This window comes from Leucopleurus acutus (assembly GCF_964270905.1).
Source record: "Leucopleurus acutus genome assembly, chromosome: 5".
Classification (NCBI taxonomy): Eukaryota; Metazoa; Chordata; class Mammalia; order Artiodactyla; family Delphinidae; genus Leucopleurus; species Leucopleurus acutus.
Window position 1 is genome coordinate 137,934,671 of NC_139147.1, and position 19,001 is coordinate 137,953,671.

Below are 19,001 nucleotides of genomic sequence, written 5' to 3' on the forward strand. Positions count from 1 at the left end.
TCACTTGGCTTTGTTCACTTAATTCTAATTTGGGTCTTATCTGCCCTTCCCTTGCCCAAGCAAAGATTATAACAGTTCATTCCCAGCAATGCACCTCTTATCTATTTGCCGTTTATCATTTCAAGGCAGCTGATAGTTATTTCTGCAAAGCATAAGTTTCTCTTTAAAAAACCGAGAGAAAGAAACTTCCCATACAGAATGTTCTAGGTCTCTGGAGGAGGATGGAGGAAATCAGTGAAAAGCAGAGAGGCTGAGAGCTGGGTGAATGGATGAATGTGTAGGTGTTGGCAGGGGGATGGATTAATTAGACAAATGAGGGATGACTGGATGACAATAAAGACAGATGGATATAGGTGGGTAGGTGAAAGTTTTTTATTATGTTAAATGTTAACTGAGGAATTCCTCTTAGAGGGAGAATCATCAAGGATTAAGAGAGTAAGGACTTCCCTGGTGGCTCAGTGGCTAAGAATCCACCTGCCAATGCAGGGGACACAGGTTAGAGCCCTGGTCCAGGAAGATCCCACATGCCACAGAGCAACAAATCCTGTGCACCACAACTATTGAGCCCACGTGCCACAACTACTGAGCCCATGTGCCACAACTACTGAAGCCTGTGCACCTAAAATCCGTGCTCTGCAACAAGAGAAGCTACAGCAATGAGAAGCCTGTGCACTGCTACAAAGAGTAGCCCCTGCTCTCCGCAACCAGAGAAAGCTCGTGCACAGCAACAAAAACCCAACACAGCCAAAAATTAATTAATTGATTGATTGATTGAAAAAAAGAGATTAAGAGAGTATCTTGATGACACCTCTGTGTATAAAAGAGGAAGCCCATAGACATGGTCAGACAGAGAATTTAATTGCTTTGCTAAAAAATGGGAGAAAATATGAAGTCTTGATGGGATAGACTAAAGAAGGATTAAGAGAGATGAGAGAAAGACTGAGAAAGAGGTGGGAGGAGGGAATGATCTAGCAACAAGGTCAGAGGCCGGGGGGCCCAAGATGCGAAACTGGCCAGTCACAAGCAGTCCAACCTTAATGCCAAATCTTGGGTAAATTCTACTTACACAACTACACAATAGGAGAAGAACCTTAGGTTAAAAAGGAAAGGGGCTGTGCTCTAACTTGAGCGAACCAGGGTGGGGAAAAGAGAGGAGGGATGCAAGTGATTTTTTAAAATTTCTTTTTGTTTGTTTTTTATTTTATTTATTTGTTTGTTTGTTTTTTGAGATACAAATGATTTTTAATTCAGCTGGAGATGGTAAGAAATCTCAGAGATATCAGGGAACATAAAGTCTCTCTTGCTATACATGTTATAGAAGCTCCAGCCATTCTTTTAAATATTTAATGTAAAGATTAACTCATAAGGAATGGAGATGTGGTACATATATACAATGGAATATTACTCAGCCATTAAAAGGAATGAAATCATGCCATTTGCAGTGACATGGGTTGACCTAGAGATTGTCATACTGAGTGAAGTAAGTCAGAGAAAGAGAAAGAGAAAGGAATCTAAAAAGAAAAGATACAAATGAACTTATTTACAAAATGGAAACAGACTTGCAGAGTTAAAGAACAAACTTATGGTTACCAGGGGGAAGGATTGGGGGAAGGGATAGTTAGGGAGTTTGGGATTAACATGTACACACTGCTCTATTTAAAATGTATAACCAACAAGGACCTGCTGTATAGCACAGGGAACTCTTGTTCAATATTATGTAACAACCTAAATGGGAAAAGAATTTGAAAAAGAATAGATACATGCATATACATAACTGAATCAGTTTGCTCTACACCTGAAACGATATATCACAACCTTGTTTATCAACTATACTCCAATATAAAATAAAAAGTTAAAAAGAAAAAAGACTAATTCCTAAGGCTGGGGGTACCCAGGGCAGCTACTCGCCAGGTGCTACATGATGAGAGAGATGGAAGGAAGATGATTTTACTTGTCCGTCATCTGCTGACTTTCCAAGTGTTTGACATTGGATATTCCAGGTTTCTATCACTGTAAACATTCTGTTGGACAGAAATGCCTTTGGTATTCCTCATCAAGTTGCCTACTTGAAAAGCAATTTGATTCCAAATCAGTAGCTGTAATCAGGTTTGGATGTTCTCAGGCCATTTGATTGGGGACACAAAGATGGAAGCCATTATGTCTGATTTCTATCTACCGTGTCATGTTATGTGTGACAAGTCTCGCTGCAGTCATGGATCTCTTTTTATCTCTTTTTATTTCAGTTGTTTTCAAGGATGCCTGTTCATCAATTTGAGATGTGAAGGATAGCAGAATTCGCCACCCCCAAATATGCCTCTTTGGCATAAGGATTGTTTTGAACCAATTATTTTAAGAAACAGCAGAAGCTCTGAAAACAGAGTAGAAGTTACCCTTTTGTAAGGGACATGTACATTTTACAAAGGAAATCGCTTGTAAAGGTGTTTCCCTCTCTGTACTAGGAAGAGAAGGTTGACTCTAAATGTCCAGGAACTCTTATCAATGGAGAAGGCACTGATGTAATCTGCATAATAATCCTTACCCTTGTTTACCATGCTTTCCGTGGTAACCTCCCATAGCTGGCCTTCTTTTTGCCCCAACATCTTTTTTTTTTTTTTTTTCATAGTTAGATGAGTTTTCTTCTTTTGTTGAAGTATAGTTGATTTACAATGTTGTGTTAATTTCTGCTGTACAGCAAAGTGATTCAGTTATTTTTTTAATATTCTTTTCCATTGTGGTTAATATAGTTCTCCGTCAACAACCTATTTTTTTATAAGATTTTTTTTTTTGATGTGGGCCATTTTTAAAGTGTTTATTGAATTTGTTACAATACTGCATCTGTTTTATGTTTTTGGTTTTTGGCCTCAAGGCATGTGGGATCTTAGCTCCTCGATCTGGGATCGAACAGGCACCCCCTGCATTGGAAGATGAAGTCTTAACCACTGGACCGCCAGGGAAGTCCCCCAACATCCTTTTTTGTCTGTAGCTAAAGATGGTATTTAAGGTGGTGACTTGGGCCATCTTGGGACTTACTCAGTTTTCCTGGGTATCTTCCATGTATACATGAGGTATACGTGTTAATAAATGTGTTTGCTTTTCTCTTGTTAATCTGTCTTTTGTCACAGGAAGTTTCAGCCAAGAACTCAGAAAGGCAGAGGGAAAATTATTTTCCCTCCCCTATTATTTCTCCATCAAGCTCCACAACATGGATATACTCTATTCTTCATAGCCTACACTTTGAATCTGGCTATCCCAAACATGCTTCCCAAGTTTGGTGAAAATCTGTTGTGTAATTTTTCATGTGGTCCAGTAAGAGACAAACGCGGGCTTCCCTGGTGGCGCAGTGGTTGAGAGTCCGCCTGCCGATGCAGGGGACACGGGTTCGTGCCCCGGTCCGGGAAGATCCCACATGCCATGGAGCGGCTGGGCCCGTGAGCCATGGCTGCTGAGCCTGCGCGTCCGGAGCCTGTGCTCCGCAACGGGAGAGGCCACAACAGTGAGAGGCCCGCGTACCGCAAAAAAAAAAAGAGACAAACGGAATGAACTTTTGTTTTATTTATATAGATATAAACACACTAAATACGCAACAACAGGCAAATGGTTAAATAAAATATGGTACCTTCAAAAGATATGCTATCGTGGAATCATTTAAAATGATGTATATACATCATTTTAATGGTATAGGAAAATGTTCATGAATTTAAAACAAAGACGTAAATTTGCATCGTACAAATTCAAAGAATCACGTCTCTATCTGCAATATGCACAGAACACCATAGACAAAAAGTTGTTAGTTGTGATCGCCATTTCTGAGTGGTGAGATTCCATGTGCTTTTATTTTCTTCTTTGTACTGTTTTCTCAATATTTTACTGCGTACTGCTTTATTACGCAAAAGGAAGCAATGGAGGCTTTCAAAAAATCTATAAACAATATCAAATAGAAGGGAAACAGCTGCAAGAGCACTAGAAATAAGAATGAGAATCAAGTATATGCAGAGCCGGGACGGAACTTAAGAGCAGCTTTAACGGTCACCTTAAGTTCTACTTCCTGAGCTCTAAAGGGGGGACCTCTGCTGATCCTAGGGACCCCTTAACCCGAGAAAGGGAACAATGATATTTTCTGAGTCTTTTTCCTTTTGCCTCAAGGGCATTTGTTTTAATGTCTCAGAAATGTCTTTGATTTCATCCTTCAATCCTCTACTGAATGTTTATTTAGACTCTCTAAATAACTTATATTTAAGTTCTAAAATGTCGTTTCTTCTTCTCTGGCTGTTCTTTTCTTTTTATTATTTTTATTTATTATTAATTTTTATTGGAGTATAGTTGCTTTACAATGTTGTGTTAGTTTCTGGCTGTTTTTTTAAAAGTTCCAATCTTGTCTTACGAATGCAACATCTTTTATCTCTCAAATAACTTTCCTGTGTGCTTACATTTCCCCTGCTCTCTCTGGGTTTTCTGTTAGCTTGTTTCGGCCCCTCTCTTCAAGCTGGCATCTGATCATCACAAAGTTTAAGACTCCACAGAGATGATTATGGAGCTCTGTGTGTTACAGGGCTTGTTGACTCTCAGGCTTTCCTATAAGATGATCAGTTAATGAGGCAGCCTTTATTTTGGTAGAGTCCCCCTATAAATTTTTTTTTCCTCTAGGCTATTCAGAATTTCCAGAGACTAATAATAATGGTAATAAAAACTGACGATAATAAAGCACATCACATAGGCTGGATACCATTCTAAGGGCTTCCTATGTATTATTTCATTTAATACTCACAATGGTTTACACAAGGTAGGTACTATTATCATCTGCCTCATAAGCAAACTGAGGCACAGAGAGGTTGAGTAACAGGGTTACACTGCTCATATATTGGCAGATATCTGAGCCCAAGCAGGCTGGCTTCTGAGTCTCTACTCTTATCCGTCATGCCCTCCTGTCTCTCTAGTCACTGCCTACTGGTGAGAGGGTGGGCTTTACCCCCAGCTGCTGGCCCTTGAAGGGCCCACTGGGAGAGGAAGCTAGGGAAACTGCACTACAGAAACTACACTTTTACTTACTAACGTCCCATTTTCAGCCTGGAGCTGCCCTCCTGCCTTATCTTTGGCTTGGAGTCTTTTGACTCCAAAAGGCACTTTGGGAAAATAAATCCACAGTTTTGGTAGAACGGAGTGGGAGCTGGTGGAGAGAGGTGGGAATCATGGGAGCATAGAATGGAGGAGGGGAACTGGAAACCCAGCTACACTGAATTTGGACCTTCAACCAATCCTTCAGTTTTCAGATCCAAGTTTTACTACATCTTCTTCCACGGGCTGAGCTTCTCAGGGATTATTCCAGGCAAATGGGATCATTTCTGGTGGAAATTACCACCTGATTTCCCTCATATTTCATTTCCCCCTGCAAAATCAGTGGCCATGTCTCCATCTTCTTATTTTCTAAAATTTATTGAAATTTTTAAACTGTTGTGTCCTCTTTTATTTTCTTTTTCCTCATGGTTTATTATCTTAAGAAAAAAACAACAATTACAGGCCACAAAAGTCAGGAAATTAGCATGGATATAATTCTAGTATCTAATATAAGGACCACATTCAAATATCACCAGTTGCCCCAGTACAGTCCTTTCTAGAAAAAGGAGTATATCCAAGGTCACAGCGTGAGTGCTTGGTTCCTCTGAAAACCAGACACCCCCATTAGCCATACAAGAGATTTATGAAGGGAAACACCTGTGAAAGATGAAGGGGGAGGCGGAGGGTAGGCAGGGAGAGCTTTCAGACCATGTCACCTGTGAAGTGAGAGCAGGAAGGAAGTATTAAGAAGGGCTTCATGCCACAGCACAGTTCTGAGAACACTTTGGCCAGGCCAGTGTGTGGTCTCTGAGACTACGTTTCCCATTAAAGGAATCTGTGTTGGCCAAACAAGTTCAGTTCTAGAGTCCCTGCCTTGCTCTGTCCTGGGGAGTGTGGCCTGGTGAAGGAATGCTGCAGGGGATTCATGGGGCAGCAGGTGGAGGCTGTCAACCGGCTACACTCTTCCCGCCACCCCTGACCCCGGCCCAGACCCCCACCCAGCAGGTCTTCTTGAGGGGAGTCAGGATCCAAGTGCCTCGGTAACCAGCACACATGCATAGCATTTACTTGTCATGTCTGTTCTGTCTTCTTTGGTCAGGAACAGTTCCTAATGTTCTCTTGTCTTTTATGACCTTGACAATTTTTGAGTATAGGTCAGTTATTTTGTTAAATGATCCTCAGTTTGGGTTTGACTAGTGTTCTCTTATGATGAAAGTTATACATTTTTGTCAGGGCTATCAGAGAAACAATGCTGTGTTTTTCTATCAGGAAGCACACACTGTCAGTTTGTCCTATTAGTGTTAACTTTGATCACTAAAGGAAGGTAAAGCCAGCTAGGTTTCTCCACTGTAAAGTTTGTAATCAATAATTATTCTATGTAATGGATAAACAACAAGGTCCTACTGTAAAGCACAGGGAACTATATTCAATATCCTGTGATAAACGTACTGGAAAAGAATATAAAAAGATTTATATGTGTAACTGAATCACATTGCTGTACGGCAGAGATTAACACAACATTGTAAATCAACTATGCATCAATTTAAAAAATTATTATGTGTAAATATCCAGTTCCTCACTAAACTTTTACTTACTGTTTTAATATCCACTGATGACTCTGACCTAAATCATTACTACTATGACGGTTGCCAAATGGTGACTTTCTAATTCCATCATTCCATCTGTGCTATACTGCAAGGAATTATTTTTTTCTTGCTATTTTTTCAATCACTCATGTATTTATATCAGTATGGGCTCATGGATTTCTGTTTTATTCAATGGTAATTTCTTAATTGAAGTACAGTTCATTTACAATATTGTGTTAGTTTCCGGTTTACAGCAAAGTGATTTGGTTATTTTTTTCAATTTTTTCCCCTAGTTTATTACAAGATATTGAATATAGTTCCCTGTGCTATACAGTAGGTCCTTGTTGTTCATCTATTTTATATATGGCAGCGTGTAACTGTTAATTCCAAACTCCTAATTTATCTCTCCCTCCCTTCTCCTTTTATTTAATATTAATTTTATTCAGTGCTCAAAGTATAACAGTTTGGGCCACTGGGAGCTTCTTCAAGCTTGTTTCTGCACCCCTTTGACATATCTGCATTATTCTTTGAGCACTTTCTTACTTTATAGTTCTCAAAGGTGTTCCAAGTTCATATCGTACTACACCAGCCCTAGAGTCAGCCATTCTCCCAAAGAGTCCTGATTCCTTTTAGTAGAGAATGATATTTAGAAATCAAGATCCCGGTTCTGGTGTGCTCATTGCTACTAAGTAAACATTGTTTCTAGATCCTCTTAGAGGATGGAGCTAGGAAATGTGTGGTGTATACACACCCCACACATTTGCATCTATATCAATTCTATGATACTCTGTTTAGTTAAATGTTTAGCTTAGATATTGACATGTATATAGACATAGATGATATAGATATAGATGATATAGACATAGACATTGACATAATACCATGAGTTTCCACCAATACCTCCAATCACAATCCAACACAACAGGATTCCTTCTATCCTTCTCCTTTTCGTATTAGTAAGATTTTTCTCTACCAGTAAGAAACCTGGCTTCTACTGTTCTCCGTCTTTACTTATCTGCTCAGGCCCTCTGTCTGTAATCAAACTCCCAACTGCACTGACCACCTCCTCACTCAGGCACCTCCTTCCTCCGTTCCCAGCCACAACAGTGCCACCTCCCTTGGCCAGCTCGTCAGTTGGTCCCCAATATTACAGGTTTCAGTGACCAAGTATGATTCAAGTCAACTCAGAAAGGTTGATATGAGACCATTTTCAGCTGCTAAAGACCCACTGACCCATAGTCATCCAAACTCCGTGTGGGCTGGCATAATGGTCCGATCTCTCCCTTGGTCAAGATCACTCTGTTTTGCTCGTAGATATCCCTAACTCGGAAAATCTCAGCAAAAATTTAGGAATGATGGCATCAATCTTTCTGCCCAGAAGGCCCTGAACCCATTAGGCAAATAAAACCACCCACTTCGCAGAATTCTGCAGAGATTGGCTCTTTGCACATTCAGACAAAATGAATCTTTGTGACTTTTTTTTTTTTTTTTTTGAGTATCAGGGCTTGCATGACTATCAGGTTCTCACAAGATTTACAAATAGGTGACCCCTTTGCCTCTACCCATCCCCCAAATAGCTATCAGGGTCTCTTTGTGTAGAAGAGGAAAAAAATAAGGCATCCCTTTGCATGACATTTACCACATTGTAAAATCATTGGTCTATTGGTCTCAAGTCTCTAGACTGTAAGGTTTTTGGAAAGCCAGTACTGTATCATTTTTCATCTTTGTAGCCCTAGCACCTAACATACTGTCTAGTCATTGTAGACAATATTATCTTTTTAAAACCTTTCTTTGAAACTTTCCTTCCTTCCTCCTATTTGTACTTCAGGCTTCAATACCATTTATCAATGCACTTTGTAAGGTTCAGTTGTTTAGTCTTAATAACCCCAAGGTTTCTGCCATAGTCAGTGCATTAATGTCAATCAAGGGACAGTATCAGGATGTCTTGGAGAAATGACCATTAGAGAGATTTTGATCTCTACCAGAGTGCTGTCCAAGAGCCCTTCCAAGGGTCTACACAGAGAGGACCTCGTTTTACCAGACTCTTTAGTTCTTGAAGAGCACTCCAAAAATCTCCTCTTGGGCCACCATTTCTTGGCTTTTCCTGAATACAGGTCCTTGCTGCTATACCAATGACTGTACCAGCAGTCATTGCTGCTATACCAATGCTGCTATACCAATGACTGTACCAGCAGTCATTGCTGCTATACCAGTGACTATACCAGCAGGATTAGAAGGCGTAATGGGGTCTCATAAATCCATCAGAGCAGACTTTCACTTGCAGCCAACTCTGGGCAGCAACTTCAAACCACAGGATGAGTGTCCTTACAATGAGATGCATCTGTTCCCCTCCCCCCAACACTGGAACGGCCTCTCATGGAGATGACAGTTTCCTGAGCGCACCCTGATGAAAAGCTAGCGTCCTCGCAGGTTGATTTTAGCAGGTTCTTCACAGAGGTATTTCCATCTGAGCTCTGCTCACTGTCATACTTGAAAATGGGTTTTGACCTCTCCCAAATGAACTTCTTCCCTTCTCTGAAACTGGATGAACTCAGGGGCACCAAATACTTCACTAGCCCATCCCTTGATCAGGATCCTGGGGGTCTCCTATTCTTTTCCTTTCAGTTGTACGTGTTCCACTAAGCCTACGAGAAGTAGATAATGCACATAATATCTAAACTCTTACAAGCATAAAGAAAATGAAAATATGGAAGTCTTCTCAATTCTTTTCATGTGCTAGCATCCCCCTAATACCAAACTCCAAGAAAGATAACCCAAAAAGGAAAACTGTGTCCAATATTACATGGGATCGTAGATGCAAAAACCCCACTAAAAAACTGGCAAATCAAACCCTAGAATATATTATAATAATAATATATCACAACCAAGTAGGGTTTAGCCCCAAAATATGAAGATGGTTTGTTATTAGAAAATTAATCATATTGATTCAGAAAAAGATATATTTCAACAAATGTGGGGAAAGCTCTTCATAGTTCAAGCTCTATTCCTGACTTTTAAACATACTTAGCAAACTGGGAATGGATATGGCAAAAATAATACTTAATGGTGAACTGTTAGAATCATTCCCATTAAAGTCTGAAAAGCGACTTTTCAATATTGTGTTATTGATCATAGGCAATGCAGTGAGATAGGAAATTGAAATGAGAGTTATATATATTAAAGAAGGAAAGACAAAAGTGTCAATATGATTGTCTACCTAGCAAATCCAAAAGAAATAATAAGCAATTAAGACCAGAGTTCAGCAAGATGACCAGATATAAGAATTAAAAAAAACAAAACAATGAAAACAAACATATGAAACAATTTTCCAACTCATTATAAATCAAAGAAATGTGAATTAAAACAATGCCTTACAAATCATTATTAATTTTTAAAACTTAGTGGTACAATCTTTTAGGAAGGGATTTGGCAACAAGAACTAGAGAAAGATTCATCGTTTGGCTTCTGTTGAAACTCTATCCTAAGGAAATATTCTAAGACATATACATAAAGAAGTTCATAAACTATTTTTACAGAAAAATCTGGAAAAAAATCTATTGTCCAAAAAGAGAGGGAATGAGTTATCTAAAGAATCATATATGGTATACACTACCAAGCGTAAGATAGATAGCTAGTGGGAAGCAGCCGCATAGCACAGGGAGATCAGCTCAGTGCTTTGTGACCACCTGGAGGGGTGGGATAGGGAGGGTGGGAGGGAGGGAGATGCAGGAGGGAGGAGATATGGGAACATATGTATATGTATAACTGATTCACTTTGTTATAAAGCAGAAACTAACACACCATTGTAAAGCAATTATACTCCAATAAAGATGTAAAAAAAAAAGGAAGCATATATGGGCTTAAAGGAATATTGCTTTTATCACTAAAACATCTTTTAAGTTCTCTGTAATAACACTGAAAAATTTATTAAATAATAGTAAGTGAAAAGTCAAGACAATTTTTATGCTTGCTGTAACAACTACATAAAAATGATTAGGAGAAAAGTGTCATGGGAAGTATAGTACAGTCTAGAACTCAGACTCTTAAATTGGAAGTGGTGACTTCAAATCCTGGGGCTACTACTTCTTAGCTGTAAGACTTTGGCCAAATTATTTAATTTTCCTCAGTTTCCTCACCGGTAAAGAGTTAATACCTGCAAAGCTCCATGGGTAGCGATGTTGATATAGTAAATCCACTGATAACAATTAATGTGAGGGCAGCAAAGTGCCAGTAGGTATAGTGTTAGGGTGATAAGATTATTGTGCTTTCATTCCTGTTTTCTAAATTTTCCATGTTATTATCTTTGTTTTATAGTGAAAGTAGATATTTTAATATTTAAAAAATTATTTTAAAAGGAACCTTGTTTCTAATCTAGGCTAATCTCTCCTCTGGCCTGTGATCCCGTTTCCACTCCCTCCTGCTTATCTGGGGTCTGGTTCCACCCATTATCTCGTTTGTGTTATCTCAAACTCCCCTACTGATTCACTAAATAAATAAAATTATTCCTAAATGGAATCTTTACTCTGTTCTCTTCACTGTCACACTTCTTAGGAGAAAAAAAAAAAAGTTACAATAGTTTTCTCCAATTCTAATTTCACTCTTCAGTATATTGGAATCTGCATTCTCACTATGTTGCTAATTCCCTTAATGCCCAAAGCTAATTCATCTTTATTCTATTTACCCTATCGGAGACGTTTTAACACTGCTGGTCACTTTCTCCTTGAAGCTCTCTTCCCTGTCCTCTCACATTTTTTTTTTTTTCCTCTCACATTTAGAAAGGAGGACGTGAGAGGTAGCAGGAAGCAGAGGTTTTAGAACTGCCTGTATTGGAAACCGGAAGCTGGTTTCTGCTTGTATGTGAGATCAGGTCTGAAGCCATAGACCCATAGACTGCAGAACCGATCCAGAAAGGAGAAGCAGGCATGGTCAAGTGAGAAGAGAGTGGCTGGGGAAATCCAATAACGGAACCAGAAAGCAAAGTGGGTCAAAGACAAAAGAACACCCTGACTCCCAAGGGGAACAAAAGTCTGCAGATGCCAAAAAAAAAGTTCTGCAGAATCCCTGTGACCACTTCAGCAGAATTGTGTTCTCTAATGTCTCCTTTACTCCCAGAATACTTCAAGGATGCTCCCTTTATGTTGCTCAATACCACCCTCTCAGACTCACCTCTTTCTTCTCTGTTTTTTCTCCCACTTAATCATCCAGCCTTCCTTCCATTTATCAAACATATATATACTGAATGACCAGTATAAGCTGGACATCATGATATGCCATGAAGCGACATGATAAATAAGAGAAAATCCTTGTCCTCAAGAACTCACCTAGTTGACATTTCTTTCTCTGATCATCTCATGTGTTTCCCAAGGTAAGATCTTGCCTAGACCTTCTTTGTCCCATTTCCACCCATGGCTCCAACTGTCTGCCTGGCTTTTTCATCTGATACCCTGTAAATAACTGAAACTCAGGATGGCCAACACCAGATATTCATGTGTCACCAAACCAGAAGATGTCTCATTATCAAACTAGAAACTCCTAAGTCATCCATTAACTTCCCTCTCTTTCACCACATAGATCCACAACTGGACGGCAATTCTTAACAATACCATCTCCTAAAAGGTTCTCAGAATTGCTCTCTCCTCTCCAATTCTTTCCAACTCTACGTTAATTTCAGGCCATCATTACCCTGAAATAACCTTCTAACTTTTTCCTGTCATCCAATATCTTCCCCTTCCAGTCCACCATTATTATTGATATCAGAATTATCTTTCCCAAAGGCAAATTTTATTCATTTCTTCCCTCATGAAGATCCACCATTGCTTCTGTACCCATACGTTTTACCCCTGCATTCGGGACCTTTAGATTTCTTCTTCATCTCTTACCACCATGCTGGCTAAACAGAATTGCTTATACCTCCCAACACAAGAAGCTTTGGTCATACTCCATGCCATTCTTTGCCCAAGATGCTCCAACCGTTTCCATCTGACAAATACTGACACCTTTCTAAATTAGCTGAAATATTACTTGCTCTGTAAAGCCTTTCCTATCTCCTCCAAAACAATTGTCCAAACTCTCCATTGCGCTTCATATTTAGAGTGTACTTCTATTAAGGAAGAGTGTTTTCTATGCATTTAGACATCTATATAATATTTGTTTAGTTATTGCCTCCAACATTGGAGTGAGAGCCTAAACCCATGGGATTAGAATCATGTGCTTCTCATTTGATAGTGCCCTGGACCCAGCATAAGGACCACCACAAGTCTTTGCTGAAAGAATAAATAACTCACAGAATAATGAATAGAAAAAGCAAACTGTTTTTGAAAAAAGTACATGAATATTAGGATACAACATGTATTACAGTTGGAGGGTTGAGAAAATGCAGATTGAGGAATGAAATGTAGGTCAAAGGAGAAAGGAGGGAGAAATCAAGAGGACCCATTCGTGTGCACAGAAAACAAAGCTGACATTAGAAAAGAAGGCAGAGAGTCAGAGGAGATCGGACAGAATAACAGCTGGAAAGAGTCTCTTGGGACAAGGAATATCAGAATCTCAACAAAATCTCTGCAATTTGACTCTGCAAATCCAAACAAGTCTCACTCGTTTATCATCTTGATAGAGACATGGCTATACATAGTTCCTATGGAAAGTACTAGGAAAAAACTTACACTTGGCCAGCAAGGCAACCGATCAAAAAATTTCCCAGAGTATATGGATCTGATGCGATCTGGAGGTTCTACTCCTGGTTCAATGTTCTCAGTCTCCCTTTGCTCTTCAAGTTGTTGAGCCAACTGGCACTCAGAAGGTTCTATCACCAAGCCCATTTGGGGTTCTGTAGGCTTAGTTTCATCTGGATCCTCTGGTTGGGGGAACCCCATGTCCACCTCCACAGGAGGCTGCATCTCCATGCTGGGCTTCATCACCACACAGGTGGACTCTTTTTCCAGTCCCTGTCTAGGTTCCATACCCAAAGTAGGTTGCTTCCCCACTGAAGCCCCTAACTCTTCAGGGTCACCAGCCACAGGACATCTCCTGCTGCCTAGAGCCTGTGGACTTTCACACACCAGGCCCAGTGGAGACTGTGTTACCCTTCCAGGACGACACCCCGCCAGAAAACGCTCATTTTCTAAACCTGCTCTTCCTGGCAACATTCTCAGAGGACATTTTGTTTCCTGTGAGGCTGAGACCCTGCTGACTCCTAAATTACTCCCGTCCATGAAAGTCCTAGAAATATTCTGTCTTTTTAATCTTATATCAAGCCCATTGCTCGATGGACATTTTGTTTCCTGTGAAGCCATCCTCTCCTCATATTTATTACTGCATGGAGAATTTTCTTTTCCTAATCCCACTCTGAGCCCCAACTCCGTGGGAAATGTTGTTCCCATGAAGACCCTTCTCTCTCCTAAGTCATCTTTTCCTTCCTGGGTGAGTGCCACGTCCATGCTCAGGGGAGATTTCCTCTCAGATACCCTCATTCCTCCAAGGGTACTCATCTCTAAGGGGTAAGCTGCACCTGGCTAGAGGGAAGATACCAATCCCTTGGAGCGCCCCAACCCTTTGGGGGACCCCGCTCTTACGAAAGAGCACATCTCCACTCGGACTTCCTGCCCACTGCTTCCTGCCCGCCACTTCACACCTAGCAGAATTCACTGGGGAAAAGAAGATGGAGGTCTGTTTACCCAGTTACCTGGGAAACGGGGGCGGGGCTTGGAGCGCAGCTCTTTCCAGGGCAGGACCCCCACCCATCTCTCTCCCTCCTTCTCCTCTCCCCCACTCTCTCCTCTTTCTCTCTCCCTCATTCCCCCTATTCTCCCTTATTCCTTCTCTCTTTTTTCCCCCTTCTTTAGTAGATTTGGAGGGCAGGAGAACTTGAAGGATGTGGTCTTGGGCTCCAGATCAAATGACCCCAAACTTCTCTTTGGTTTCCCAAGCAACGCAGTCCCGTTAGGATGGGTTCAGCCAGGGGCCTACTCCTGGCCACGGGCCTATTAATTTTACTGGCGATCAGAGAATAAATAACCCTCTTTCTGGTGGTGACCACCAAGTTTAGATCCTTCCTTGTGAAAGTACATGCACACTGCATGTAGTTCTTTCAGCGCTTAAGACATCCTTTAAAAATTCTGTAAAGTTCTATATTTGGCAGCTGTGGTAAGGAACATCTTAAAGTCTTTGAAAACACACTCCAATAAATAGGCTTTAAATAGCATTTCAAGTAAATATATTAAAATTTGAAATGCGTTACACAATAATGCATATTGACTTTTTAAAATAATGTTGCGAACTCAAAATTAAGTATGGGATTTTTTTTAAACTCAAGTTTTAATGAATGTGTATTTGGTGAATATTTGTCATGTTCTACACATACAGGGGATACAGAACACCTCGCTTAGAATTTGAATGAAATTTATAAGATTCCACTTTTTTAAGAAAGCCTCATGAAAAACTTGAAAAGTCCAAATTTTTTTTTTTTTTTTTTGCTGTACGCGGTCCTCTCACTGTTGTGGCCTCTCCCGTTGCGGAGCACAGGCTCCGGACGCGCAGGCTCTGCAGCCATGGCTCACGGGCCCAGCCGCTCCGCGGCATGTGGGATCCTCCCGGACCGGGACACGAACCCGTGTTTCCTGCATCGGCAGGCGGACTCTCAACCACTGCGCCACCAGGGAAGCCCCCCAATTTTTTTAAAAAGTGGTTAAGGGATACTATTTTACATTTGTAAAAACAGTGTACTGTAATTTTCTAGATAGCTAGTATACATATTCTTCTCCCCCTAAGCAATTTAAATGACTTGATTGTGTGTAAATCAAGGTATGTCTGTATAAGTGTTCATTCGATTCTTTTGTTTACAACTACCTACAGTACTGAGTCCTCATTTTGTGTCAGTTCTGGGAATACAATGGACTAAGCCAATCCCTACCTCATAGAATTTATATTCTAGTAGGGATAGATAACCATCAAGTAAAGGAATAAATAAGATCATTTCACATGATGAGTGATGAGTACCATGAAGAAAACAGAACACTTTGATATGGAGGGAAGCTACTTTAGAATTGATGGGCTTAGAAATCCCTTAGGTATGTGACATTGAGCTGAGGCTTTCATGATGCCCTACAAAGACACTAGCTTTTAAACCTGAATAGCTCAAGTTTCCATAGCCTTTTTCTCACTGCCTTGCCACCATGCCTACAATTCCTTATGCCAGAATTACCTTTCGGTTTGTCTCCAGACAGTCCCATTTAAAAGTGAATGTTACCATTCATTACCATCTATGCAAAGAGTCATTCTTCAACTACACAATGGAAAGATTTCCTGGAGGAGAAGGTAGAAGACATGGAGTGTTGTGGTGATTGAGAGATGCAAGGTGCTGGGAATTCCTGAGTCGGTGTTTAGAGATTTGAGGGCAAAGGCTGCACTAAGGGCAGTGTTCAGTTCTGCATGACTTTATTTAGGCTCCATCCATTTTGTAGCTTCCTTAAGAAATTTTACCACCTAGTAGTTAAACAGGAGAGAAGGGGGCAGGGCACAACCTTTAAAAGAATAACATAGCCCGAGGACACGACATAAACAGATTAGAACAAAATAGGTCCAAGATGGTGGACAAGTCGACTTCCACTAGACCTAGAGCCTCAGTATATGATCATTGTAACACATCAGCAAGCTGATGACACACCCACAGGCGCCATGACAGTTCCAAGACCAACCATAAAGGTCAAAAAGTGGGCGGTGGCCCCATTCCTAGAAATCCCCACCCCTTCCCCAAAATAGCTGGAATACTCCTCCCACTCTTTAGCCTATGAAATTACCCACCCCTATAAAAACTGACAACCCCCCCTACCCTGGTGCTCTTCTCACCTTCTGAGGTGGCCCACACTCTGTCTATGGAGTGTGTTTCTTTCTAAATAAATCCTCTTACCTATCACTTTGTCTCTCACTGAATTCTTTCTGCGATGAGACATCAAGAACATGAGCTTCATTAAGTCCTGAGACTAGGTGTGATCTCCGTTAAAAGACCATGGGTTCAAGTCCCAATCTGGGTTTTGGCTGGGTTTGGGTCCCGGCCTGTGGGTTCAAGTCCCACTCCAAGTTACACGGTTTCAGTAGGATCTCCCATTTGCTACTAGAATGTATCCAATTATCAGTCCTCCTCAGTTATCCAGAGTTAGGGGGAAAAAAAACACAGGCCTATTGTGAGTGGCAGTACAAGAGCAAAGCTTTACTGTGGCATTTCCATCTCTCCAAAATTACTACTGGATCTTAGAGGTACCAGCCACTGGAGCAGAACTCCCCAGGCAAACATTATGACTAAACTATAAAATACTGTGGAATATATTCATGAATACAGAGAATTGGGGTTTTTTGGCCTTGCCTCACAGCTTGCAGGATCTTAGTTCCCCGACCATTGAACCCAGGCCCCAGCAATGAAAGCACTGCTAACCTCTGGAAAGCCAGGAATTCCCTCACGAAGGAAGTGAATTAAAAGACAAAATTGGTAGAAAGTCGGACTCCCCTGCTGGTCCAGTGGGTAAGACTCTGCTCTGTGCTCCCAATGCAGAGAGCCCGGTTTCGACCTCTGGTCGGGGAACTAGATCCTGCGTGCATGCCACAACTAAGAAATCTGCATGCCTCAACAAAGATCCTGTGTGCCTCACCTAAGACGCGGCACAGCCAAAATAAATAAATAAATAAATATTTTAAAAATTGGTAGAAAGAAATGAATGAGGAAGCAATACCCTAGAACAATGATGGGGAGTTCCTAACAATGTATAAATTTCAGCATCCAGGTGTTATTTGTGAGGACTTAAGTCAAATGTTCACCATTCTAAATGTAATTAAGCTTGGGAATTCCCTGGTGGTTCAGTAGTTAGTGACTCAGTGCTTTCACTGTGGAAGGCGGGGTTTTATCCCTGGTCAGGGAACTAAGATTGCACAAGCTGCATGGTGTGGCAAAAAAAAAAATGCAATTAAGCTCACAAATTTTGGGGAGTCCCTATGATATCAATCAAAGTTCCTCTGAAAGGAAGTTAAATCATGAATAAATTATGGTCCTGGTCCTTAAGAACTTTAAAATCCTAATGGGAATGAAAGCCTGAGGAGGAAAGTCTAGGCAGGTACTCTCTAACTGTAAAATAAGGCAGATACATATTAGAACTATTACAGACAGTAAAGTATCATGAAACTACAGGAAAAAGATCACTAAATCCAGTAGAAGTAGCCTCAGATGCCATCCAGAGGAGCTGGCATCCTGGCCAAGGTGAGACCTGCAGTGATGAGAGGTAGTGGTATTCCAAGGTGCAGAGAACAAAGTGATCAAAGATGCCAAGATGGAAACACACAGGCGACACTCTGGGAACACAGAGTAGACTGGTATGATTAGGTCACAAGGCAAGAGTTTGGGGAGAGGGAGGCTTTAGAAACAGAATGAAAGAAACATGGGTTGTGACCAGAGTTGAAGAACTTTGTACTCTATTTAGCAATTGCATATTTTTGAGTAGGAGAGTGACTGGCCAAAGTGTAAAGAATGGGTTGAAAAGGCAGGAGTGTGCATTAATTTCAGCTTGTACAAATACTACCATGGCCCAGGCTTTGGGATTAGAGCTTAGATTTAGGATTAGAGAATTTTGGGTGACAGAATGGGACAACGAAGAGCTGAAGATGATTCTGCTCTTTCAAGTCTAGGTGACTGGGAGGCTGTTAATACCAGTCACCAAGCAGAAGCACATTTGGGATGGAATAGGTTTGGTTTGGGGCATACTGTTGACATGCCAAAACTGATGTGACATATCCTATTTCCTGATTATTCCTGGGATTGTCCAAGAGGTATCACCATGACTAACATACCATATTGGAACCACCCCTTGGGATAAAGTGCCACAGACACCGTTTGCACATGACACATAATGTTCTTGGGGTAACTGGGAGGTTGATCTGAAAGGCTGGCTGTTCAAATCACCTTCATTGCAAAATGTTGACTGAGCACCGACAGGATACCTTAGGCCAAGTACACATCTAGACGATCAAAACTGATGGCCACACGGCAGGGCTATAAATAGTAAACAGCAAACTGAAAAAGCAACCCTCATCCTGAGGAAAAATCGATTTAACATTCTCCCAAATTCCGAAAGGAATTTTTTGTTTTGTTTCAGATGCCCAGCCAGGGACTGTTGTGTGAGATGCAGCCAAAACAGCTTGCTTTAAGTAGGTCTGCAATGGAGGCTAATGAATGTATTGGGTTCTTTTACTGGAACTGTGCTTAAGAACTCAGATTCTGGAGCCAGCCCGCAGGTTAGAACACAATTTCATCACCTACTCCGCGGTGATTTTGGACAAGTTACACAATCTCTGTGCCTCAAATTCTTTACCTGTAAAACAGGC

The 19,001-nt window shown here is 40.9% G+C and overlaps 1 protein-coding gene across 1 annotated transcript in view; it reads right to left on the bottom strand.

Moving 5' to 3' along the window:
* The window catches only part of EFHB (EF-hand domain family member B), a gene marked incomplete at both ends in the record, with an annotated part of 49,246 nt that extends 35,025 nt beyond the window's left edge, over positions 1-14,221 (bottom strand). Inside the window, 2 exon segments of the mRNA XM_082840177.1 lie at positions 13,301-14,149; positions 14,153-14,221. Of these exon segments, the coding sequence (XP_082696303.1) occupies positions 13,301-14,149; positions 14,153-14,221 (918 nt within the window).
* Positions 14,222-19,001: the final 4,780 nt, after the last annotated feature.